Source organism: Argentina silus (assembly GCF_951799395.1).
Source record: "Argentina silus genome assembly, chromosome: 2".
NCBI lineage: Eukaryota > Metazoa > Chordata > Actinopteri > Argentiniformes > Argentinidae > Argentina > Argentina silus.
Genome location: NC_139656.1, coordinates 8,839,437 through 8,859,184, shown reverse-complemented (window position 1 = coordinate 8,859,184; position 19,748 = coordinate 8,839,437). Strand labels below are relative to the sequence as shown.

Here is a 19,748-nt window from a genome sequence, read left to right as displayed (position 1 = left end):
AAGATACCTACGTAGGTAATAATGTCCCCTTAGTTAAAAATAGAACATACTTGTAATTCTCTATCATTAGGTTTCCTATTCAATTTCAACATGCAGATTGATGCATGCAGCCAGGAAAGGCTAATGAAGATTTCAGAAACGAGCTACAACGATTTTCTTTATGTGTGCATCATCATAAGTAGCCATAACTATGTGCATATTCAAAATCAACAGTACATTTCAGTAACAGGAAATATAGCAGATATTTTCCTTTTCTTGTGGAACCATTGTTATAAGAGTCTTTGTGTAAACACGGAATGTTTATACCAACGGTCAATAATAATGCATATTTTTCTTATCATCCTCTTAGTAGTTTTGTCCTTCTGTATTTGGATAACATGCATTTATCATCGACATCGGCAGAAAATTGCAAAGTCATGTCAACATATACTAAAATGTATGATATTTAGAGACAAGCAATGCCAGTCGTCTGAAACGAGCGATTTGTCTGACGATGTCCGAGCACTCTTTGTAACTGCACATCCTGATGACGAATGCATGTTCTTTGCACCAACAATTTTAAGACTCGTGGAATTAAATGCATCTGTTCATTTACTGTGTTTATCTCAAGGTAGGTTTGCAATTTAAACACTTGTTCTGATGTACTGTTTCATTACATGCTGCCTTAGGTGTGTAACGAAGTTGAAGTTCACTGTCATGATCTGTTTCAAAACAACTTTCCATGCTGAGATGTTGTTGTACAGTATGTACAAATACAATAATTAAATGTTTTGTGGTTAACAAGTATTCGACTTGTTTTGGGGCTGGGAATATGTGATCACTCTCAAATTCATAGACAGGTCTGGTTGAAAGGACTAACAGTCCGTGATAATGAAATTATCATTTAAAGATATACATGATTTGTTTACGAACAATGAAATAAAACGACCTTATCATTTGGGTTTTGATTAGGAAAGAAAGTTGTATTAAGCATAGCTAGGTATTTATAGTTTAGTGATATTATTTGAGAGTCAATGGGTGTATATCATGAATTGAAAGGACCATTAAACAGATGCACAAATCCCAGATTGTGTCTTAAAGGAAAGAGAGTTCTTGCTAATGACAGAGCTCTGTGTTCTGAGTGTGTTAACTGTTTACTGCCATGTGGCTACAGAATATAAATGGCTACTTTTCCCCCAAATAACCACATAGGCAATTACTACAATCAAGGTGTCCAGCGCCAAGAAGAGCTCCTAGACAGCTGTTCAGCATTGGGAATACCAACCTCCAGAGTCACTATACTTAACTGCAGGTAAGAGCACTTAAGTATAATAAGTGCATAATATTGTATAATATCCTTACTTAGCATTAAACTGATTATGAGCAGTGTTGTCAGAACACTCAACTGATTTACCAATTTATTAGGCTGCAGTATAGGCAATAACATGATGTGATTTTTTGAAAGAAGAGGCTGATGGTGAAAACAAACATCTATAAGCTGCCCCAGGACGCTGAGCCCCAGCATGCCTTCCCATTAAGTGCATATCAAGCTGGGCGTAGCCCCCCCCCCCCCCCCCCCCCAGTGTCCGTCAGAACAAACAGTGAGCCAGCCACAAATCAAACTCTGTCATTCTTACCACAACAGAGTCAAGTCAGCCAGGCCTGATGTATTTGCCCCCTTTGTCATTGGGGGCTATAAACGATTAGGCCCCAGCGGCATTGAGAGTTCTCCCCCGTGGGACCCTGTGCCCCTTGAAATTGCCTTAGGAGTACAACCTGATATTGTAATTCAGTTATGCTTTCTTTCACAATGATTTAACACCAGGAACTGCTTATGTTGCTTATTTGCATTTATGATGAGCATGATGACGATGTGTTCATGCGATGTCTTGCAAAATTCTTTCACCCCAGTAGAATATTATTTAATTGACCAGAAAAGAGTCCAGTTATTTTATCCCTCCCAATCGTGGTCAGTTTTATTGATACTCATACAGTACAGTGGCAGTTTAGTTCTGGTGAGTATGAGAACAATGACTTCATGACTTGGCTGAGGCTCAACTGGATGAAAGGGAATTTGAATCAGTGTTTTTTTTTATGCCTAAGAATAAAAACCCATCATCATCTTAATAAAGGCCATTGCTGGTCGAGGTCTAGACCACCCGTGTGCTCATACATCAGCACACAGTCTTTTACTAGCTAAAACGCTGAAAGATAGAAAAGTCCTTAGTGTCACAGAAGGAGGCACAGAGTGAAGTTAAACTTTACACTTTCTTACTGGTTAGTCACTGTGTGTCTGTGTATGCATGTATGTGAATCTGAGCATGACTCAGCTTCAGTGTGAGGTTAATGTTGTATTGGTGTCCAAGTCTCCTGTCCAACCAATGATCACATCACTAGCTGCTGCTGCCACCCCTCCCACACCCACTCTTTCAGAACAGTGTGTGAGAACAGTGTGTATAACTGTGTTTAACACTGAGTTCACTCATTCATGACTGGGCTTTCACCATTCAGTCTGTATACTGTAGCTTTTGCTTGTGTAGTCTAACAGTAATTGGATACAAAAAACTGCACTGTTCCAGGCCTGTTCAATGGAAAAGCGCCACGATAGTCTTCTAGTTGTTTTACTCCCTCAGACAGTGAATGCTAATTATCCTTTTGCAAACATCGTTTGAATGGGAAAGTATTTGCCAGTGTGTGAAATACTGTAACCGCTGCCTCTGACTTGTTGATCTTTATCAATCAGGGTGGCAGACTTGCTTTGCATATGGCATCTTTTTGCCCCTTTGCTTTGTAAAAATGCAAAATCATGCATTCAATTGCAAACTTTTCTCCTGCATCATGATGTTATGAGACTCAGAAGTGGAGCATGCTGTTCCCCATCTCTCCCCTAGTCAATGGCTTTGAGCAGATCGGATGGTGGCTAGCTGGACCTCGTCAGAGCTTAATGCCCACTGAATAGGACAGCTGTGTTGACAGTCTCTGGGGCCCCAGTGCATGATGGGGCCTTTGTGATCAGTCCTGATCTGAGCACGCTCAGCTGCCTCTCCACTTGCACTGACACGACCTCTGCTCACTCCCTGTACACCGCGAGAGCTCGCTGCAGAAGTCCACCACTCCCCCAGCGTTATTACATTATTCATTGGGCTGAAGCAGACACTCACCCTTCTGACTATGGCAACTCCAACTCTCTGCTTTCTAACTTAGGTAACTTCAGTTGCACTTCCCCACCCTTTTCCTTTCAATTACCTATAACCTATGATTTCTGCATTTTCTCAACAAAAAAGAAATTGAAAAAAACAAACATTATATCAAGTATGACATTTGACAATTGACACTATTAAATTGTGTCATTAGTTTTTGCTAATCATAGCATTGGCTCTGCTAAAATTCAGTCGCTATATGACCGGAATTGTTCCAAGCCAAGTATAGGCCTGTCTATCCTAATGAAGACTCTTGATAGTTCACATTGAAAAATAATTTCATTATGCATCAGTGGGTTGTTAATTTTTCAAGCGCTCAACTTTTTTTCCTTTCAAAGCTAGTAGGGGGTAAAAGAGAGCAGGAGTCAGTGCATCCACTTCCACTGTGTTTAATTATAAATCGATCTGGGGTGAAAATAGCTTGGGCTGATTTATTGGCTGGAGGCAGAGGACAGCAAATAGTGGTTGGTTGTGCCAGTCCTGGCTCTGACCCCTCTCAGTGTTCTCATGTCAGGGACTAAATACGACCCTGTTAATGCAGTGTCCACAGATGGGGGACTAGTATACAGAGTCCAAAATAGTCCTCTGGTCTCAAGGGTATCTGGTAGATTGTGTGCATTCTGGGGGAAAGCAAAATGATATGATGGAGCTTGTTGTGAATACATTGTGTGTGTGTGTGTGTGTGTGTGTGTGTGTGTGTGTGTGTGTGTGTGTGTGTGTGTGTGTGTGTGTGTGTGTGTGTGTGTGTGTGTGTGTGTGTGTGTGTGTGTGTGTGTATTAGAGCAGTAGGACTGTTTTTTTGCGCAACAACAGCCCATGTCAAACTTTTCTGGTAGAGCTGTTTTTGGCCTAAAACGAAATGTACGTCTCCATGTTTTCATAAGTTCAAAAGAAATGTTATAGTAATAAGAGACTACAGCCTATATCATTGATATCAGAACTGTGTTATTGTCCATACAGTAGAGTCCCAGAGAACCCACGTCAATGTTGATTTTATATTGTAATGTGTTTTTTTTAAATACTTATATATATATATATATATATATATATATATATATATATATATATATATATATATATACTTCACATTAAGGTTACCTTCATGAAAGGTTTTCAACTATTTATTATGATTTATAAACAAATGGTACATTGTCAGTAAACTACTTAGAAACCCTTTATAAACACTTTACATTAAGGGCAACCTTAATGTAAAGTGTTTCAGAATATGTTCTGTTTTATATCAGTGTGCTTTGAAGGAGTTAACAGTGTCTCAAAGTTTCCCAGCATGCCCTAAGCCGACTGTAGCCTGGCAGTTTTCTAGGCCTCTGGCCCATGTGAACAGACTAAACAAGCGCTGTCAGTCAGTCGCACACACAGCCCCTCTACTGGGCCAAAGTTCAACAACTGCATACAGATGCCTGCAAGCAATTAGACATCCACATGCAAAGCTACAGGAGGGGAGCTGGGGAGGTTACTCTAGGGCGCTTGGCACTGTTGCCATAGCAAAGCTGACACTGCCTGCATCCCGCTTGAAAAAGGTCAGGTAGATCTCTGTCTTTTGTTAATTTTTCTTCGTTTTTTCTCCTTGTCCTCTTTTGCTTACTAATGTTTGCCAAGGTAAAAGCTGAATGTTCCCTTTAAAAACAATAATCAGGTTTGCACAGGAATAGTAAGTTACAATTTCACTTCAAAATACATTTCTAAAACAAACAGACAAAAGCCGCAATATGTAGGATATGTGGTGCTTGCTTACACATGACAAATATGACTGTGCTCTGGTGTTGTTTATTTTTGTAAAGTCTAACATTATTATTTGACTTTTGGCAACTGCAACCAGAGAAAATGTCTCATTCCATGTCACATACAGACACTTTTTTTTTTTTTTTATTATGGGAGGGAAAAGTTCACAGATTACATTTTGCATACCAACCAACCACCATGAAAAGTCCAACATGATTGCACACAAAAATACCTTGAAGTGCCATGCAGGAGTAGTCAGAGTGCAGACCACTTCAAACCACCCATAACCCCTGGACCTCTGCAGCCCCCACCCCTGTGACACAGCACCCCTCGGGCCTGACCCCCACAGGCCTGGCAGGGGTTTGATTTGTGTCCTGATCCATCACTTCCCTCAACAGGCACAACTGCCCTGCCCCATTGTGAAGAATCAAGGGGGAGGTGGGATGACCTCTATTCACCTCCCATCCCCACCTACCCACTCCCATACATACAAAATGTACAAGACATTAGCTCATTTCTCTCTGTCTCCCTCTCGCTCACACCCCCCTCTCTCTTTTCTCGTTAGGTTGCCTGACCATGATATAGGGTTTTGATTTCAATTCATGCAATGTCAGGCATTATTTTAGTGTTATACATCTATTTGCATCAGTCAAGCTTGCTGTTGGTTGTGGTTTAGCTGGACATGTAGAACAGAAATAGTTAACCTCTCTGAGAGCTGCCTCTAGTACCCGCCTTTCTAATGAAGCCCTCAGGACTTTGTTTTCATCTGAACTGCCTTGACCCCAGTGTGTCTGAATTACTCTCAACATGCTTGACTGATTCTCTCTCTTTTCATGTTTGATGATTCTAGAGGGGGAGAGAGGGAGAGAGAGAGAGAGAGAGAGAGCGAGAGAGAGACACACACACACACACACACACACACACACACACACACAGACACAGAGAGACAGACAGTGGGAAGGGAAAAAAAGCATAATTGTGATTAGTTTATAGCCAATGAGGGATGTTGAGTGATAAGGTGGTGTAGGTGTAGCTCAGGACTGTGTGTGATGCATGGTCTTTAATCTCCTGGGCTGTGGTTTAGTTAAACACCCTCACTGACTACCAAGTATTACAAAATAAAATATTTTCATAAATCAGATTCAACCTGCTCTGCGCATAAATCAGTAACTCAGAGGTCTGTGTTAGTTGGTGTGCTGCAGTAGTCAGGTGGTGTGATGTACGTACAAACATAAACCTCTATTATGCTTTGTCCTCTTATCCTCCTCTTCCAGTGAACTTCCAGATGACCCTGATGTGGAATGGAGCATCTCACTGGCCTCATCTCTGATCCTGAAGCATATCAGAGCACACTGCATCAACATGGTAATACTGTCTCTTCACTGAATGTCTAGTGGGTGTCTTCACAACAATGCCACTACTGTGACTTTTACTTTGATGTTATCACTGTCTTCTTGCTATGCTATATAGTGAGGATTTTCCACATCCTGGAATAAAATGTTAGACCTTTTGCATGTATATGACATCAGTTTTGGCACCATAGTCCCCTGGCTGTTATCAGTGGCGTATGTCTCTCATGGGCTTCCCACGCTCCACCGGGCCCTTGATAATGAACTCAGAGAGGACCATTTCATCCCCCCTTTGTGTTTACCCCACATTGCATCTAAACATCTCCCAGAAGCTACATGGCTTCTGCAGCAGCAGATGCTTGTGGTGCACTTGGGTCACTCTCTGCTTGTTTACTCAGAGATTCTTATCAACCACACAGAGAGGTTCCAGAACATTTCCCAAAAGGAATTTGAAAATTGAGATCAGAGTAAATCTATGTTTTTTTTACCCCCACAACCAGTGTTACTCTGACAAAATCCAAACACATACTGCTCTCACAGATAATTGGAACATAATTGGAGGACATAGCAGTATACTTACAGCTCTCCCTAGACCAAACAATGTATCTTACTGATCTGCATTTGTAATCAAATACTACAAACAGTGGTCAACATGTTGATGATGGTGTCTCCTCCCATCCTGTCAGGGATCGAGTAGAAAGATGCTCTAAGATTGAAGCTTATAAATATTAGACCTCCACCAGTTTGGTTCATGCGAGTATAACTATTAGGTTGAAATAAAACAAAAAATAGACGTGTGTTGTGTGAGTGGTGGGATGAGGTGAATATTCAGACCAAAGCAGTGCCTTGTGGTGGTGTTTCCCAGATGTTTCCCGGGAGATGTTGATCCAACAACAACACATCCGGCGTGTGTATGTGTGTCTGTCTGTACAGTGTCTGTGTGTGTCAGTGATTCCCAGACATTCTCAGTTTCCCCACAGGTTTACTGCAGTTACAAGCAAAGGGTTAAAACAAATATTCATTCATCTGCCCACTTGGAAGCCATTTATATTATCTGCTTGATTTGGCAGTGTCTAACTATGCTAAAATGTGTGTTTTTGTCTTACTAAATATTTTCTTATTTTTCTGCTTTCCCAAGCTTAGGCTTCTCCAGCAGATCTGAAATGTCTCCTGTAGGCCTGTAAATGGGAAGGCGGATGGGTTCCCCCGTCATGTTTGGTTTCAGGGGCATAATCATGATACATTTAGCCTGCTGCATCTTTCCCTTTGACCTGCCCAATCCCTCTTCCTCTGGTGCGCAGGCATGCAGGCAGAAAAAGGTTTTAAATATCAGTTGTCTCATGCCAAGCTACTCTGCTGTCAGACACACAGACAAGCTTCCATTAACCAGAGAAAAATGTCCTTCTTTCTTTTGTATGTGTATTTTTACATTGACATTTAGCTACCCTATTGCGTCTGTTAATTGGCATAAAAAGTATCGTAAGATGAACATTTTGTTGTTTTAGGTGCTGACCTTCGATGGAAGAGGAGTAAGTGGCCATGCCAATCACATAGCCATCCACAATGCTGCCAGGTACTAACTGGATAATGATCACCACCATGAGGTTGCATGTGTCCTTTGTTGTTGTTTTCTTAAAGGACATTTTCTATCTTTTTGTGGAATGATGCCCCCAAGGATGCACTTCAGGGAACGCGTGCTGTCCACAGATCCAGAATCAGTATCTGGGCCAGCACCCAGGAACTAGCCCTGTAGGCTGCATTCCTAGACTCCATAATTATGAAACACACACACACCAACCACATGCTAAACATCCAAGCACACATCACACCCCGCCCCCCTTTCCTCGCAAACACACACACACACACACACACACACACACACAGTTTTGCAATTCATCTGTTGCATAGTTTAGAGGTCGTCCAAACCCACACTCCAGTGTTGGAACAACAGACAGCCCTGCTGAGAACCACACTAAATCACTGACCTTAAGGAGAGAGGAGGGAGGATCGTTTTGGTCTGGAGAGGCCAGCCAAACCAGTTGCATCAGACCAATGTGAAATGGAGAATGTTTTTGTGTTTTATTGTGATGTGTACATTACAGTGTAGGGAGTTCTCACAATGAAAAGATGTCTTCATTGACTAGTGCTCATGGACTCTTCCTCTCTGAGCCTTCTTGACTCTCCTCCAAAATCCAGTCCTCATCTGTAGATAAGACATGTGCTGTCCAAATCACATCCCATGATTCCCATTAGATTTGAACCCATAGGTGATGTGAGCCAGTGCCAAATCACCAAACAATTTGCTCTTTATCTTTTGTTTATAAAGCTATATTGTATATATTTCGGCAACTCTGACAAAGAATAAGAGATGAGAGCTTGTACTGGAGGAAAGACAAGAACTGCCCCCTCTTTTCAGACACTGATGAGAGTTACTGTAGCGGATGTGGAATGTGACAGAACTTCCAGGGACCATAACCCATAAGTTATAATGAGCAGCTTGTTGCTACAAGTTCAATCCCAATTCCCTCATCAGAATCAATCATTACAGAGACATCAGTTCTCAATAGTCTATTTTTGATCCTAAATTGTTGCCTTGCCTCCCTTAATGAGGGATGTTGATCTCTTACCCATTTGAGCTGTGGCCAGTTGAACAGAACCTTTGTTATTCATAGACACTTATTGGCTGCAAGGGCTGTACTGTGACCTAATTATTTTATGTATTCAGTCCCACAAACCTTTTCACTACCCTGATACTTAATTCTAAATCGTTTAATTTTGTCAATGTTATTTGTTCATAGTTCAAAGCTGTGCGTGCTGAGAACTTAGATAAATAGATGCTGTTCTTTTTGTTTGTCTCTACCTACAGGTATCTTGTCTCCACTGGGAAAGTGCCAGATGGTGAGTTTTGAACCCTCACATTTGCCCATGCACTTTTCAAATATTATTAACATAATCGTTACTAGTTGTGATGTAAAAGTTTTCTAAATGTTTTTGTAGTTATATGGGTATGTTGAATATGCATCACTGATACAGTAAAATGTAGGGGGGGGCTGATCTTAAAGCAGAAAGTTGTTGTTGCCCTACATTCATTAGTACAGAGTGCCCTCTACTGTTGAAATCAGTGTTGTGGCACTTTTACTCTCTTCAGTCAGATGGTGGCAGTAGGAACACAACCACCACCTTGTATCAGACAAAGTGAAAACCCTTTTAAGAAATTAGGTTGACTATTACTCAGCCAAGTCAACTTGTGCACAGTCTCAGTATTGGATGAGAGGTTTGCATATCATTTTTTTTGCCATTGGTTCCTTTCCTAGACAAGGTTTGATTATATTATTCTTTCACACTACCTTCCTCTGATAAACTCGGAGGAGCCTCCTCCAACACTGCATGGCTTTGCCTATTCTAAATTGTTTACTCTGCTCAGGGTCAAACTTTTAAACTCCTCTCTCTCTCTCTCACCATTTTGATTAATCAAACACTGTCTCACGTCAATGTTTTTTACGCCTTTCTGTTACCTATTTTAGTGGCACTCTTGATCAAATTAATGAGGGAACAAGTCAACTCTGTGTCCTGTCCTCTCACCCCATACATCTAGAAAACAGGACTGATTTGCTGTCATCCAGGACCCCTCTGACCAGTGTTGAGCACTTTCTCACATTTGAGGCTACAGAAAACTATAGACCCTGCCACTGAAGAATGGCTCAGTAAAGTTGTTTGTTTACATTGTGTTGTAAACAGCATGAAACTATGTATCTGTTCCGTCACAGACTGCTGCCTCCTCTCCCTGTTGACCGTTGGCATCTTCAGGAAGTACATCTCCTTCCTCGAGCTCCCCATCAGCTGGCTCCTTCCCTCAGATTTCTGCTGCATCATAGGCTCAAAGGGATACAGGCAAGCCAAGGTGACCCTACGCCATTAGGCACAATCATAAGCCTACACCATAAGCTCTAAATAGACGTTGTTTAGCTGGTACTCTTATCTTCTCTTAGCGGACACACATGTTGTCAAAACATGTAATGTCTGATGTATACTTAGAGTGTAACCTGTACAGTGTACAAACAGCCTTGGGATAGCAATTGAATTTACAAAAGTATATCGAGAATTCTTGAAAAGGCCACCCACTGTTGTATACACTCCAATGTAGTTTATTGCAGTGTTTCAAACTAGTAGGTTGACTTGAGATAATACTAATACTTTTCAAGTGATAAGACAATTGTTGAGCTTGGTGTCCACACATATAGGGTCCATACTCTCTTTCTTCAGTGAAATGGGGTCTCAACACCTGAGTAGGCAGGCTGTGAAAAGTTAGACACAGAGTGCTTTGTCTAAGAATAAGCAGCTGCTGTGCCTGTGTAAGAGGGGCAACAACATGAAGCTCCAGTAGAGAGACTGTGTGTGTAAGAGGGGCAACAACATGAAGCTCCAGTAGAGAGACTGTGTGTGTAAGAGGGGCAACAACATGAAGCTCCAGTAGAGAGACTGTGTGTGTAAGAGGGGCAACAACATGAAGCTCCAGTAGAGAGACTGTGTGTGTAAGAGGGGCAACAACATGAAGCTCCAGTAGAGAGACTGTGTGTGTAAGAGGGGCAACAACATGAAGCTCCAGTAGAGAGACTGTGTGTGTAAGAGGGGCAACAACATGAAGCTCCAGTAGAGAGACTGTGTGTGTAAGAGGGGCAACAACATGAAGCTCCAGTAGAGAGACTGTGTGTGTAAGAGGGGCAACAACATGAAGCTCCAGTAGAGAGACTGTGTGTGTAAGAGGGGCAACAACATGAAGCTCCAGTAGAGAGACTGTGTGTGTAAGAGGGGCAACAACATGAAGCTCCAGTAGAGAGACTGTGTGTGTAAGAGGGGCAACACCATGAAGCTCCAGTAGAGAGACTGTGTGTGTAACAACTATTTTCCTGATACTCACTCTTTTTTTTTGCCAGAGGGCCATGCTTTGTCACCGCACTCAACTCCTGTGGTTTCGTTACCTCTATATTCTCTTTTCACGCTACATGCTTGTCAACACATTCCAAGTCATCGCACAAGGACCAAAGAATCTGAAGATCTATTAGGAAAGAGTGTGGTTTTAGGTCAGTCTTTGAAGAGAACACTGGACCTTTGTATGTGAATCCTGCTTAAATCTGTTTGGACTGAGTTTTATTTGTTCTGCCTCATCAGACACATTTGGATTGTTGATGGTATACAGTAGTAAATACTATGTATATTGACCTACTGACTGCAAGAATACCGTTGTAGTAGTTGTCCACTATTTCTTTTTCAATTAAATAAAGTGTCACTTGAAGTGTCTTATTCTATTTCCAACTTCACCAGCGGTTCCTTGGGAACAGTTTCACATTATTATTCTCAGTATGTAAACATACTGTTAAATCCTGACGTATACTGACTTGGGCTCTATAGCTTCATTATTTAATTAATTAAAATTAAAAAAAAAGATAAATGTATGTTTCTTTTTCTTATTTTTATTTCTGTAAATGATGTACGAATTAAAGATGGTACAATTTGTTCTTCAAAAAAAGGTGGGTTGTTGTAATGCAAGGACTGTTCTCAGCTGTGTGTGTCTGCTACAGGCTTGGACATGCCTCTGATAGTCAGGTGGTTCTGCATGCTCTCCTCCCACTTCTCCCCACAGAACTTCTCTACTGTCACACTGTGTACGGTACCTGGGTCCAGACAATGCGGAGCTATGCCTGGGGAAAAAACAAGAACACCCTACAGTACAATAAACATTCAACCTTCTCAGTCTCATGCATATGACTCATGCACTCCACCCAATCCTCCCTGTTTGACCACAAACAATACAGGGCACTTTGGGTTTACAGAATAATCAAAAGCAGTCTTAACAGTGTTTACTGTGTTTGTTGCTAATTTTCCTTACCATATCCATTAGGATTGGAGCGTGGTGTGTAGAAACTCTGAACTCCACATGTTCTACAGAATGTGTGCTTGGCAGCATGTGTATTAAATGTGTATGTGGTGAGATTCTCCAAACCCTATAAGATACATGACAAAAGTTAACATAATTGTTAAACATTCATTCTATTCACCTAACAACACAACATGTTTGAGTATTATTGTACCTACAAGGACACAAGAGACCTGTCGCTTCTGTAAACATGCTTTCATACCTGTAAAAGTGTAAACTGATTTTTAGGCACAATGAAATGATGGTTCTGCTTCTTGGTGCAAATGCTACAGCTAGATAGAGAAACATTGGTCAGTTATATTGTCAAAACGTCTTAATATCTGTTTAATAATTAATTAATTTTGAGGTTATTCATGCATTAGATAAGGGTAATGAGAAGGAGGGGGAACTTTGGAGCCCATTGTCTCTGTTGTATGCTACTGTATAATTAGACCCATCTGTGAGGATTATATTTATATTTACATTTGGATGTTATGTATATAATCCTAGTAAGTAATGTGACAGTGAAGCATTTTTTCTTCTTTTGGTTCTATACTCCAAAAGTTTGGATTTGATTGTTAATTTCGGAATGGGGAAACTAATATGTACACAAATACCATAGAATCTCTACTTTAACCTTAGTAATTGTTTGATTTCAAATCGAAACATTTGGAGTGTAGAGCCAAAAGAAGAACAATGTTTTACTTGTCTTATGTTATTCTTATGAAAAACTATCTTCAAATTGAGCCATACTTGCAATTAAAAACAAGAAGGTCTGGGGAATTCCAGACTTCGAATCTGACAGCCCCACAATGGCATCCGCCTGTATGCTTCACATGATCCATTCCTGTCCTGTGTAAACACACACGCACTTATATTGTCAACCTTCATCGAATTTGCAGCCATGTTGTTTGACCATGTCAGTGAGGCATAGTATAAATGTAATTCTTTTTTTTTTTATTTGTTAAATTCTATGAAAGATGGACAACGTTTTCTACTTAAAGTTGTATTAAGTTTACGCACCGTATTTCCATGTAGCGTGCGTATGTTTCAATGGCATAACATATTACATGGAACTGTATGAAGATTTATTATTTTCCTATAACCGCACACCTCGGAGTTGATAACCACTGCCACTACAACAAAATAAAATGTCGGAATATTTTGACAACTAATTAGTGTGTTTCGTATCCAGGGGTAGGGTTTATGCTGAGTGTAATAGAACATGCAGTAGCAGTTTCAAATACAATGCAAACCTTTAAACTTTTCTTTCCAGTGTGTTAAACCTACCCTTAGCATGACACGGAAACAGCCTTGTGTGTTCGCAAATTCGTCCCCCTGGCTCTGACACTGACTGTCCACTAACCACCAAACCAAAAGTGGAGATACACTAGCAAAGCTATCAAACCAACTGTGTGGGCTGTCCAGTAATAAACGTAATATTATGTCCATCACTGCCAAGCGCAAGCCACTATGTGCGGCGCAGATTGTATCGTTCGCCCGGCAACAATATGAGTGCCATCTAGCTGTAATCACGTTCCCCTTCTGCTCTCGTTGGACGTCGGTGTATAATGTATCAAATGTAGGTTCGTGAGGTTGCGAGAGTTGGCTCTGTAACTTTGACAGTCATGTGAATGCTGAGCTCATTGTACAACGGTTACAAAACAAAACGAAAAATTGTGCCAAGAAAACAATGCCTTAAGTATTTATTTCGTGATAGATTGTGGTAGTTTCTGCCCAGCGCTTATACATAATAAAAAGTTCTCGAAACGACCATTGTTGTCAAGGTAAAGTGATAAACAAATCTTAGTAATTCGAGTGTTTGCGTAAGGTAATACGGTAATACGCGTCATAACTGTTACTTGTTGACGTATCTCAACAAAGATTGCGAAACTATTTATCTTGGTTACGTGGAATCACATGTCCTAGCCAGCTACTTCTGGTAGTCCCACCCATAAGATAATGAGACGTGATTCAGCATATCTATTATCTTAGGGTGGGACTTCAAAGCCATAGTTGCACAGTGACAGTGACGACACACGAACACTAATCAATTGTCCTCTCTGTTTTCTGTTCTATTACCTTGTTTGATTCATTGATTGGATTAGCTGATTTATAAAGACAAATCTATTTTAAGGGATGTATTATACCACTGTCTGTGTGTTTCCTTTGAATTCCCCTCTTTCCGTTAAGCTTGGTTCCTAGAAGTATAGCTGACCTCCCTAACTGCCAGTGCAGTACAGGAGGCATGCACAAACACATTCCACTGAAGCTCAACCCAGTCTTGAGGAAAGACTGATGTGGACATCATGTGTTGGGAGTCACATGGGGCACAGGCACAAATGCAGGATAAACATGAGAATACTGTGACCTAAATCAGCAACCACTCCTTGCTTTCAATACAGCTTCTAAATCTGACAAGGGAAACAATGAGTGTCAAGTAAAAAGTAAAACAAAAAGCTTCCTAAGCATTGTAATTTGACTTGGTATCCACCCCATCTTCTCAGTGTAGTCCATTAATTGCCACTGTGATGATCATCCATTTCAGCCTGGCGGTGGCTATGGGCAGAGGTCCGTCTTGCCCACCCAATCAAAAACATTTTTTCGGAATTGTTCATATTCCAGGGGTTGTATTTACTGTAGGTCCATATACTATGTCTATCTATTTAGTGCTGCCCATAGCCACCGCCGGCCACCCCCCCCATCCCTGCCCACCCATACAAAATCAATGGCCCTTCCAAGGTGTTGGTTCTGGCACCGGGCCTGGTTACACAACAGGACAAAAGTATGTGTCAACAGGACAGTATACACACTATAATTTATTGTTGTGGATTCAGTTTTGTAAGTGAAATCTAACTCTGATGGATAGATGGATAGTCTTTCAATTAGAAATATAATTCAACATTTAATAGTAACACAAATATAACAAGCCAACATTTATGTTCCAACTCAGGTCTCATGTCTTTGTTCCCTGTAAGGACATGACACAAATATAAACATAACCTTCTCAGGAAAATCAGTGTGCCTGAAAATAACTGATGATAACTGCTCGCTCATTATAACTGCCACACTGCCCCACCTCTAGAAATGAAAAATAAGTGCTACATCAAGAGGAAAATCTATTTACAGTGCATTAAAATAAAGGTGAGAAGCACCATGTAAGCACTGTGTTTTAGAATGTTTCCCCAATGTGTTGTTCCAGTGCGAAACCTGCTCACCCGGGTTATCAGGATAATCTGCTGGCAGCTGTGTGTCCTGCCTGTTAAATGTATCTCACAGCCAGCCCAAACCCAATCATGCTAATCTTTAGCATTGCTATCCTGTCTTGTTCATTCTGACAACTACGGCCACTATAACTTTGGACCTGACCTCTGATTTTTTTTGTTTACTGAAACTCTGATGAGGTTATCTCATGAGCAAGTGTCACCAGAATTGTCCAGAACAATAACATTATATAGCCTTAAAACAATGTACTTTTAGAGCAAATGTTGTTGATTCTTACTGTTCATGACATTTAACTACATGTCGCTAAGAAAAACAAATAATGTTAGTGATGTCTCTGAATGGATCAATTCCAATCCATTTAAGTAGATCGTGTTAGTTTTGCAGAGTAGAAATAGGTACTTGGAGTGGCAAACAGCAGCTTTCCCTTTAGCTTGACCTACTTTACTTCTGCAGACAAAGCAGCTGGTGGCGTATGTCACGTTTCCATCTGTCGGCAGTCATGCTGCACGTTTTGCTATGTATCAAAACGTCTGGCCCAACTGCTTGCATGTTGTTTTGGATGTATTATTAACCTATTTCTATACACATTTTATTGGGTAAGTTGGGTCAGATCGGCCTACCACATATGAGCGAATTTCAGATAGTGTACGACATACCGGTAAACACGTTTCTATTAATTTCTTTGACACTGAGTGAGACAAAGATACATTTAAATGTAATATACTGTCATTTGTTTGAACAGTTTATGTGTTGTTTGCTGCTGGCTTTCAAAATATTGTAACAATGTTGACACCTTTGAAATTCCAACCCAGTGATACACAATCCACCAATCATTGTTCAAACAAACAATTTAACTGTCCAATCAGAGGTTTGGGGGTGGGTTTTTGATGTTGGACGTTCTAGCAATTTCTGGAGCTATCTGAGCACAGAGCAGATAAATGTTACTCCGCTGTGAGTTAACTATCTGAAAATCATCATGTAATTGTTGTTATTTTATTTGTACATTAACACATATGTTATAATACATGTATATAATGCATAACATTTAGTCACCTCAATGTACTCAGGAATTGTTTATTTTAGAGCGCACGCACTATCTTTTTACTAGCGGATGGATATTGTCACATGACGTTTGTGAACGTCACAATGCTGACTTGGTATAAATAAAGTATCCTCCCGTTGCTGTGGCAGATTTCACGCCGAAGCTAAGGAGAGATACTTCGAACGCGACTTGCTTAATATTTCAAGGACAACAGTAAGTACACTTTATGAGTACAAATTGGGATATTTCTGGATGTAGATTAACATTTTTCACGACTTGTTGAGAAGATAAGTAAGTAGCATTCTGGTAGTCAGATTCGTAAGGAACGTCAACGGCGCTCTAAACAATGTTGCTGAGCTAAATTTAAGGTTGCTCTATACTTACACGGCTTGGTTTCATTATATACGACATTATATACGTAATTCATGTTACATGATCTTTAGGGCAATTCTAGTTATGCTGAGTCATTCTGGCTTCGTCAACCGAACAAAGGTACAAAATGGCGCTGGAACGGGTGGAAAGACTTATTTCGACAGAAGGGTTGATGTTGACCTAAGCTATTTGTTTCGCTTTTGAATTAACATTTTAATCGGAAGCTGACATTCTCTCAAATAAACATTAATCCTACGCAATATCCATTACTAGTCAAGCAGTTAAGAACCATTGAGCAACTATTGCTTGATTAACCATAAACTTAATTTGACATGATAATGACCAGTTCAACATTTTGTGTTCTAGGGTTCAAGATGCAGATCTTTGTGAAGACCCTCACTGGTAAAACCATCACCCTAGAGGTGGAGCCAAGTGACACCATTGAGAATGTCAAGGCCAAGATCCAGGACAAGGAAGGCATTCCCCCAGACCAGCAGAGGCTGATCTTTGCCGGCAAGCAGCTAGAAGATGGCCGCACCCTGTCTGACTACAACATCCAGAAAGAATCCACCCTCCACCTGGTCCTTCGTCTCAGGGGAGGCATGCAGATCTTCGTGAAGACCCTCACGGGTAAAACCATCACCCTGGAGGTGGAGCCAAGTGATACCATTGAGAATGTCAAGGCCAAGATCCAGGACAAGGAAGGCATTCCCCCAGACCAGCAGAGGCTGATCTTTGCCGGCAAGCAGCTAGAAGATGGCCGCACCCTGTCCGACTACAACATCCAGAAAGAATCTACCCTCCACCTGGTCCTTCGTCTCAGGGGAGGCATGCAGATCTTCGTGAAGACCCTCACAGGTAAAACCATCACCCTAGAGGTGGAGGCAAGTGACACCATTGAGAATGTCAAGGCCAAGATCCAGGACAAGGAAGGCATTCCCCCAGACCAGCAGAGGCTGATCTTTGCCGGCAAGCAGCTAGAAGATGGCCGCACCCTGTCCGACTACAACATCCAGAAAGAATCTACCCTCCACCTGGTCCTTCGTCTCAGGGGAGGCATGCAGATCTTCGTGAAGACCCTCACGGGTAAAACCATCACCCTGGAGGTGGAGCCAAGTGACACCATTGAGAATGTCAAGGCCAAGATCCAGGACAAGGAAGGCATTCCCCCAGACCAGCAGAGGCTGATCTTTGCCGGCAAGCAGCTAGAAGATGGCCGCACCCTGTCCGACTACAACATCCAGAAAGAATCTACCCTCCACCTGGTCCTTCGTCTCAGGGGAGGCATGCAGATCTTCGTGAAGACCCTCACAGGTAAAACCATCACCCTAGAGGTGGAGGCAAGTGACACCATTGAGAATGTCAAGGCCAAGATCCAGGACAAGGAAGGCATTCCCCCAGACCAGCAGAGGCTGATCTTTGCCGGCAAGCAGCTAGAAGATGGCCGCACCCTGTCCGACTACAACATCCAGAAAGAATCTACCCTCCACCTGGTCCTTCGTCTCAGGGGAGGCATGCAGATCTTCGTGAAGACCCTCACGGGTAAAACCATCACCCTGGAGGTGGAGCCAAGTGACACCATTGAGAATGTCAAGGCCAAGATCCAGGACAAGGAAGGCATTCCCCCAGACCAGCAGAGGCTGATCTTTGCCGGCAAGCAGCTAGAAGATGGCCGCACCCTGTCCGACTACAACATCCAGAAAGAATCTACCCTCCACCTGGTCCTTCGTCTCAGGGGAGGCATGCAGATCTTCGTGAAGACCCTCACGGGTAAAACCATCACCCTAGAGGTGGAGGCAAGTGACACCATTGAGAATGTCAAGGCCAAGATCCAGGACAAGGAAGGCATTCCCCCAGACCAGCAGAGGCTGATCTTTGCCGGCAAGCAGCTAGAAGATGGCCGCACCCTGTCCGACTACAACATCCAGAAAGAATCTACCCTCCACCTGGTCCTTCGTCTCAGGGGAGGCATGCAGATCTTCGTGAAGACCCTCACAGGTAAAACCATCACCCTAGAGGTGGAGGCAAGTGACACCATTGAGAATGTCAAGGCCAAGATCCAGGACAAGGAAGGCATTCCCCCAGACCAGCAGAGGCTGATCTTTGCCGGCAAGCAGCTAGAAGATGGCCGCACCCTGTCTGACTACAACATCCAGAAAGAATCCACCCTCCACCTGGTCCTTCGTTTGAGAGGAGGACAGTAAATTTTTCCCTTCCTCATGACCATTTTTCTTTTAGTTACTGAATTTTTTTCCACATGTTCTTTTATATTATTGAATTCACAATGACAAAATAAAGGCATTGCAATTATTTGGTTGTCTTTGATTTCTTGACCTACTCTATTTGCTTTTGACAGCTGCAAATAAAATGTGTTACTTGAATGACTGACACTTAATGTAGAGCCATAACATGATGTGCATTAATGTGTTAGTCTGTTAAGGGTTTCGACCTTGGTGACATTAATACATACAATAACATAATGTACAATACTATAATCATAATCCTGTGAGGAATTCAGAAGAAATTTCTTTAGAAAAGATGAACATAATACAACAATTTGAGTCCCATATTGAAGATGACAGCTGCCCATGTGAAAATATTGAAGGTAACAATCAATACTGAATGAATTTCACAACCTATGGGCCACTAGGCTGTCAAATTCATGGCCCTAGTTTTCACATTACAAAATATGTGAATATCATTGATCATCAGACACATGACTGGGGTGGGGGGGTAGCTGCTTAGGAACCCTTGCTCTTTAGTTAATAAATTAAAGTCTAATGACTAGCTTGAGCCTCTTTCAAAGGTAATTCATTAAATCTATGGTAGCTGATCTGACATAAGGGAGATGTTTGTAGGAACCCATCATGACCCTCGACAATGGTAGATGGTGACAAGGTGATGGCATGATGTCTGAGATTAGAACA

At 41.6% G+C, this 19,748-nt stretch overlaps 3 protein-coding genes across 3 annotated transcripts; 2 read left to right on the top strand and 1 right to left on the bottom strand.

Annotated features, from left to right (window-relative positions):
- Positions 1–355: 355 nt before the first annotated feature.
- pigl (phosphatidylinositol glycan anchor biosynthesis, class L) lies at positions 356–11,691 on the top strand. Its single transcript, XM_083697313.1, has 7 exons — positions 356–610; positions 1,192–1,291; positions 6,194–6,284; positions 7,774–7,841; positions 9,135–9,166; positions 10,036–10,169; positions 11,203–11,691. The coding sequence occupies exons 1-7, from the start codon at positions 439–441 to the stop codon at positions 11,329–11,331; spliced, it is 726 nt and encodes a 241-aa protein (XP_083553439.1). The 5' UTR covers positions 356–438; the 3' UTR covers positions 11,332–11,691.
- Positions 11,692–11,699: 8 nt separating this feature from the next.
- Positions 11,700–13,747, bottom strand: cenpv (centromere protein V). The gene is made up of 6 exons (XM_083697314.1): positions 13,473–13,747; positions 13,206–13,318; positions 12,936–13,034; positions 12,406–12,475; positions 12,156–12,270; positions 11,700–11,967 (listed from the first exon to the last, which is right to left on the bottom strand). The coding sequence occupies exons 2-6, from the start codon at positions 13,214–13,216 to the stop codon at positions 11,825–11,827; spliced, it is 438 nt and encodes a 145-aa protein (XP_083553440.1). The 5' UTR covers positions 13,217–13,318; positions 13,473–13,747; the 3' UTR covers positions 11,700–11,824.
- Positions 13,748–16,578: 2,831 nt separating this feature from the next.
- ubb (ubiquitin B) lies at positions 16,579–19,131 on the top strand. The gene is made up of 2 exons (XM_083665094.1): positions 16,579–16,662; positions 17,188–19,131. Exon 2 carries the CDS (start codon positions 17,196–17,198, stop codon positions 19,023–19,025), a length of 1,830 nt encoding a protein of 609 aa, XP_083521220.1. The 5' UTR covers positions 16,579–16,662; positions 17,188–17,195; the 3' UTR covers positions 19,026–19,131.
- The last annotated feature ends 617 nt before the right edge of the window (positions 19,132–19,748 follow it).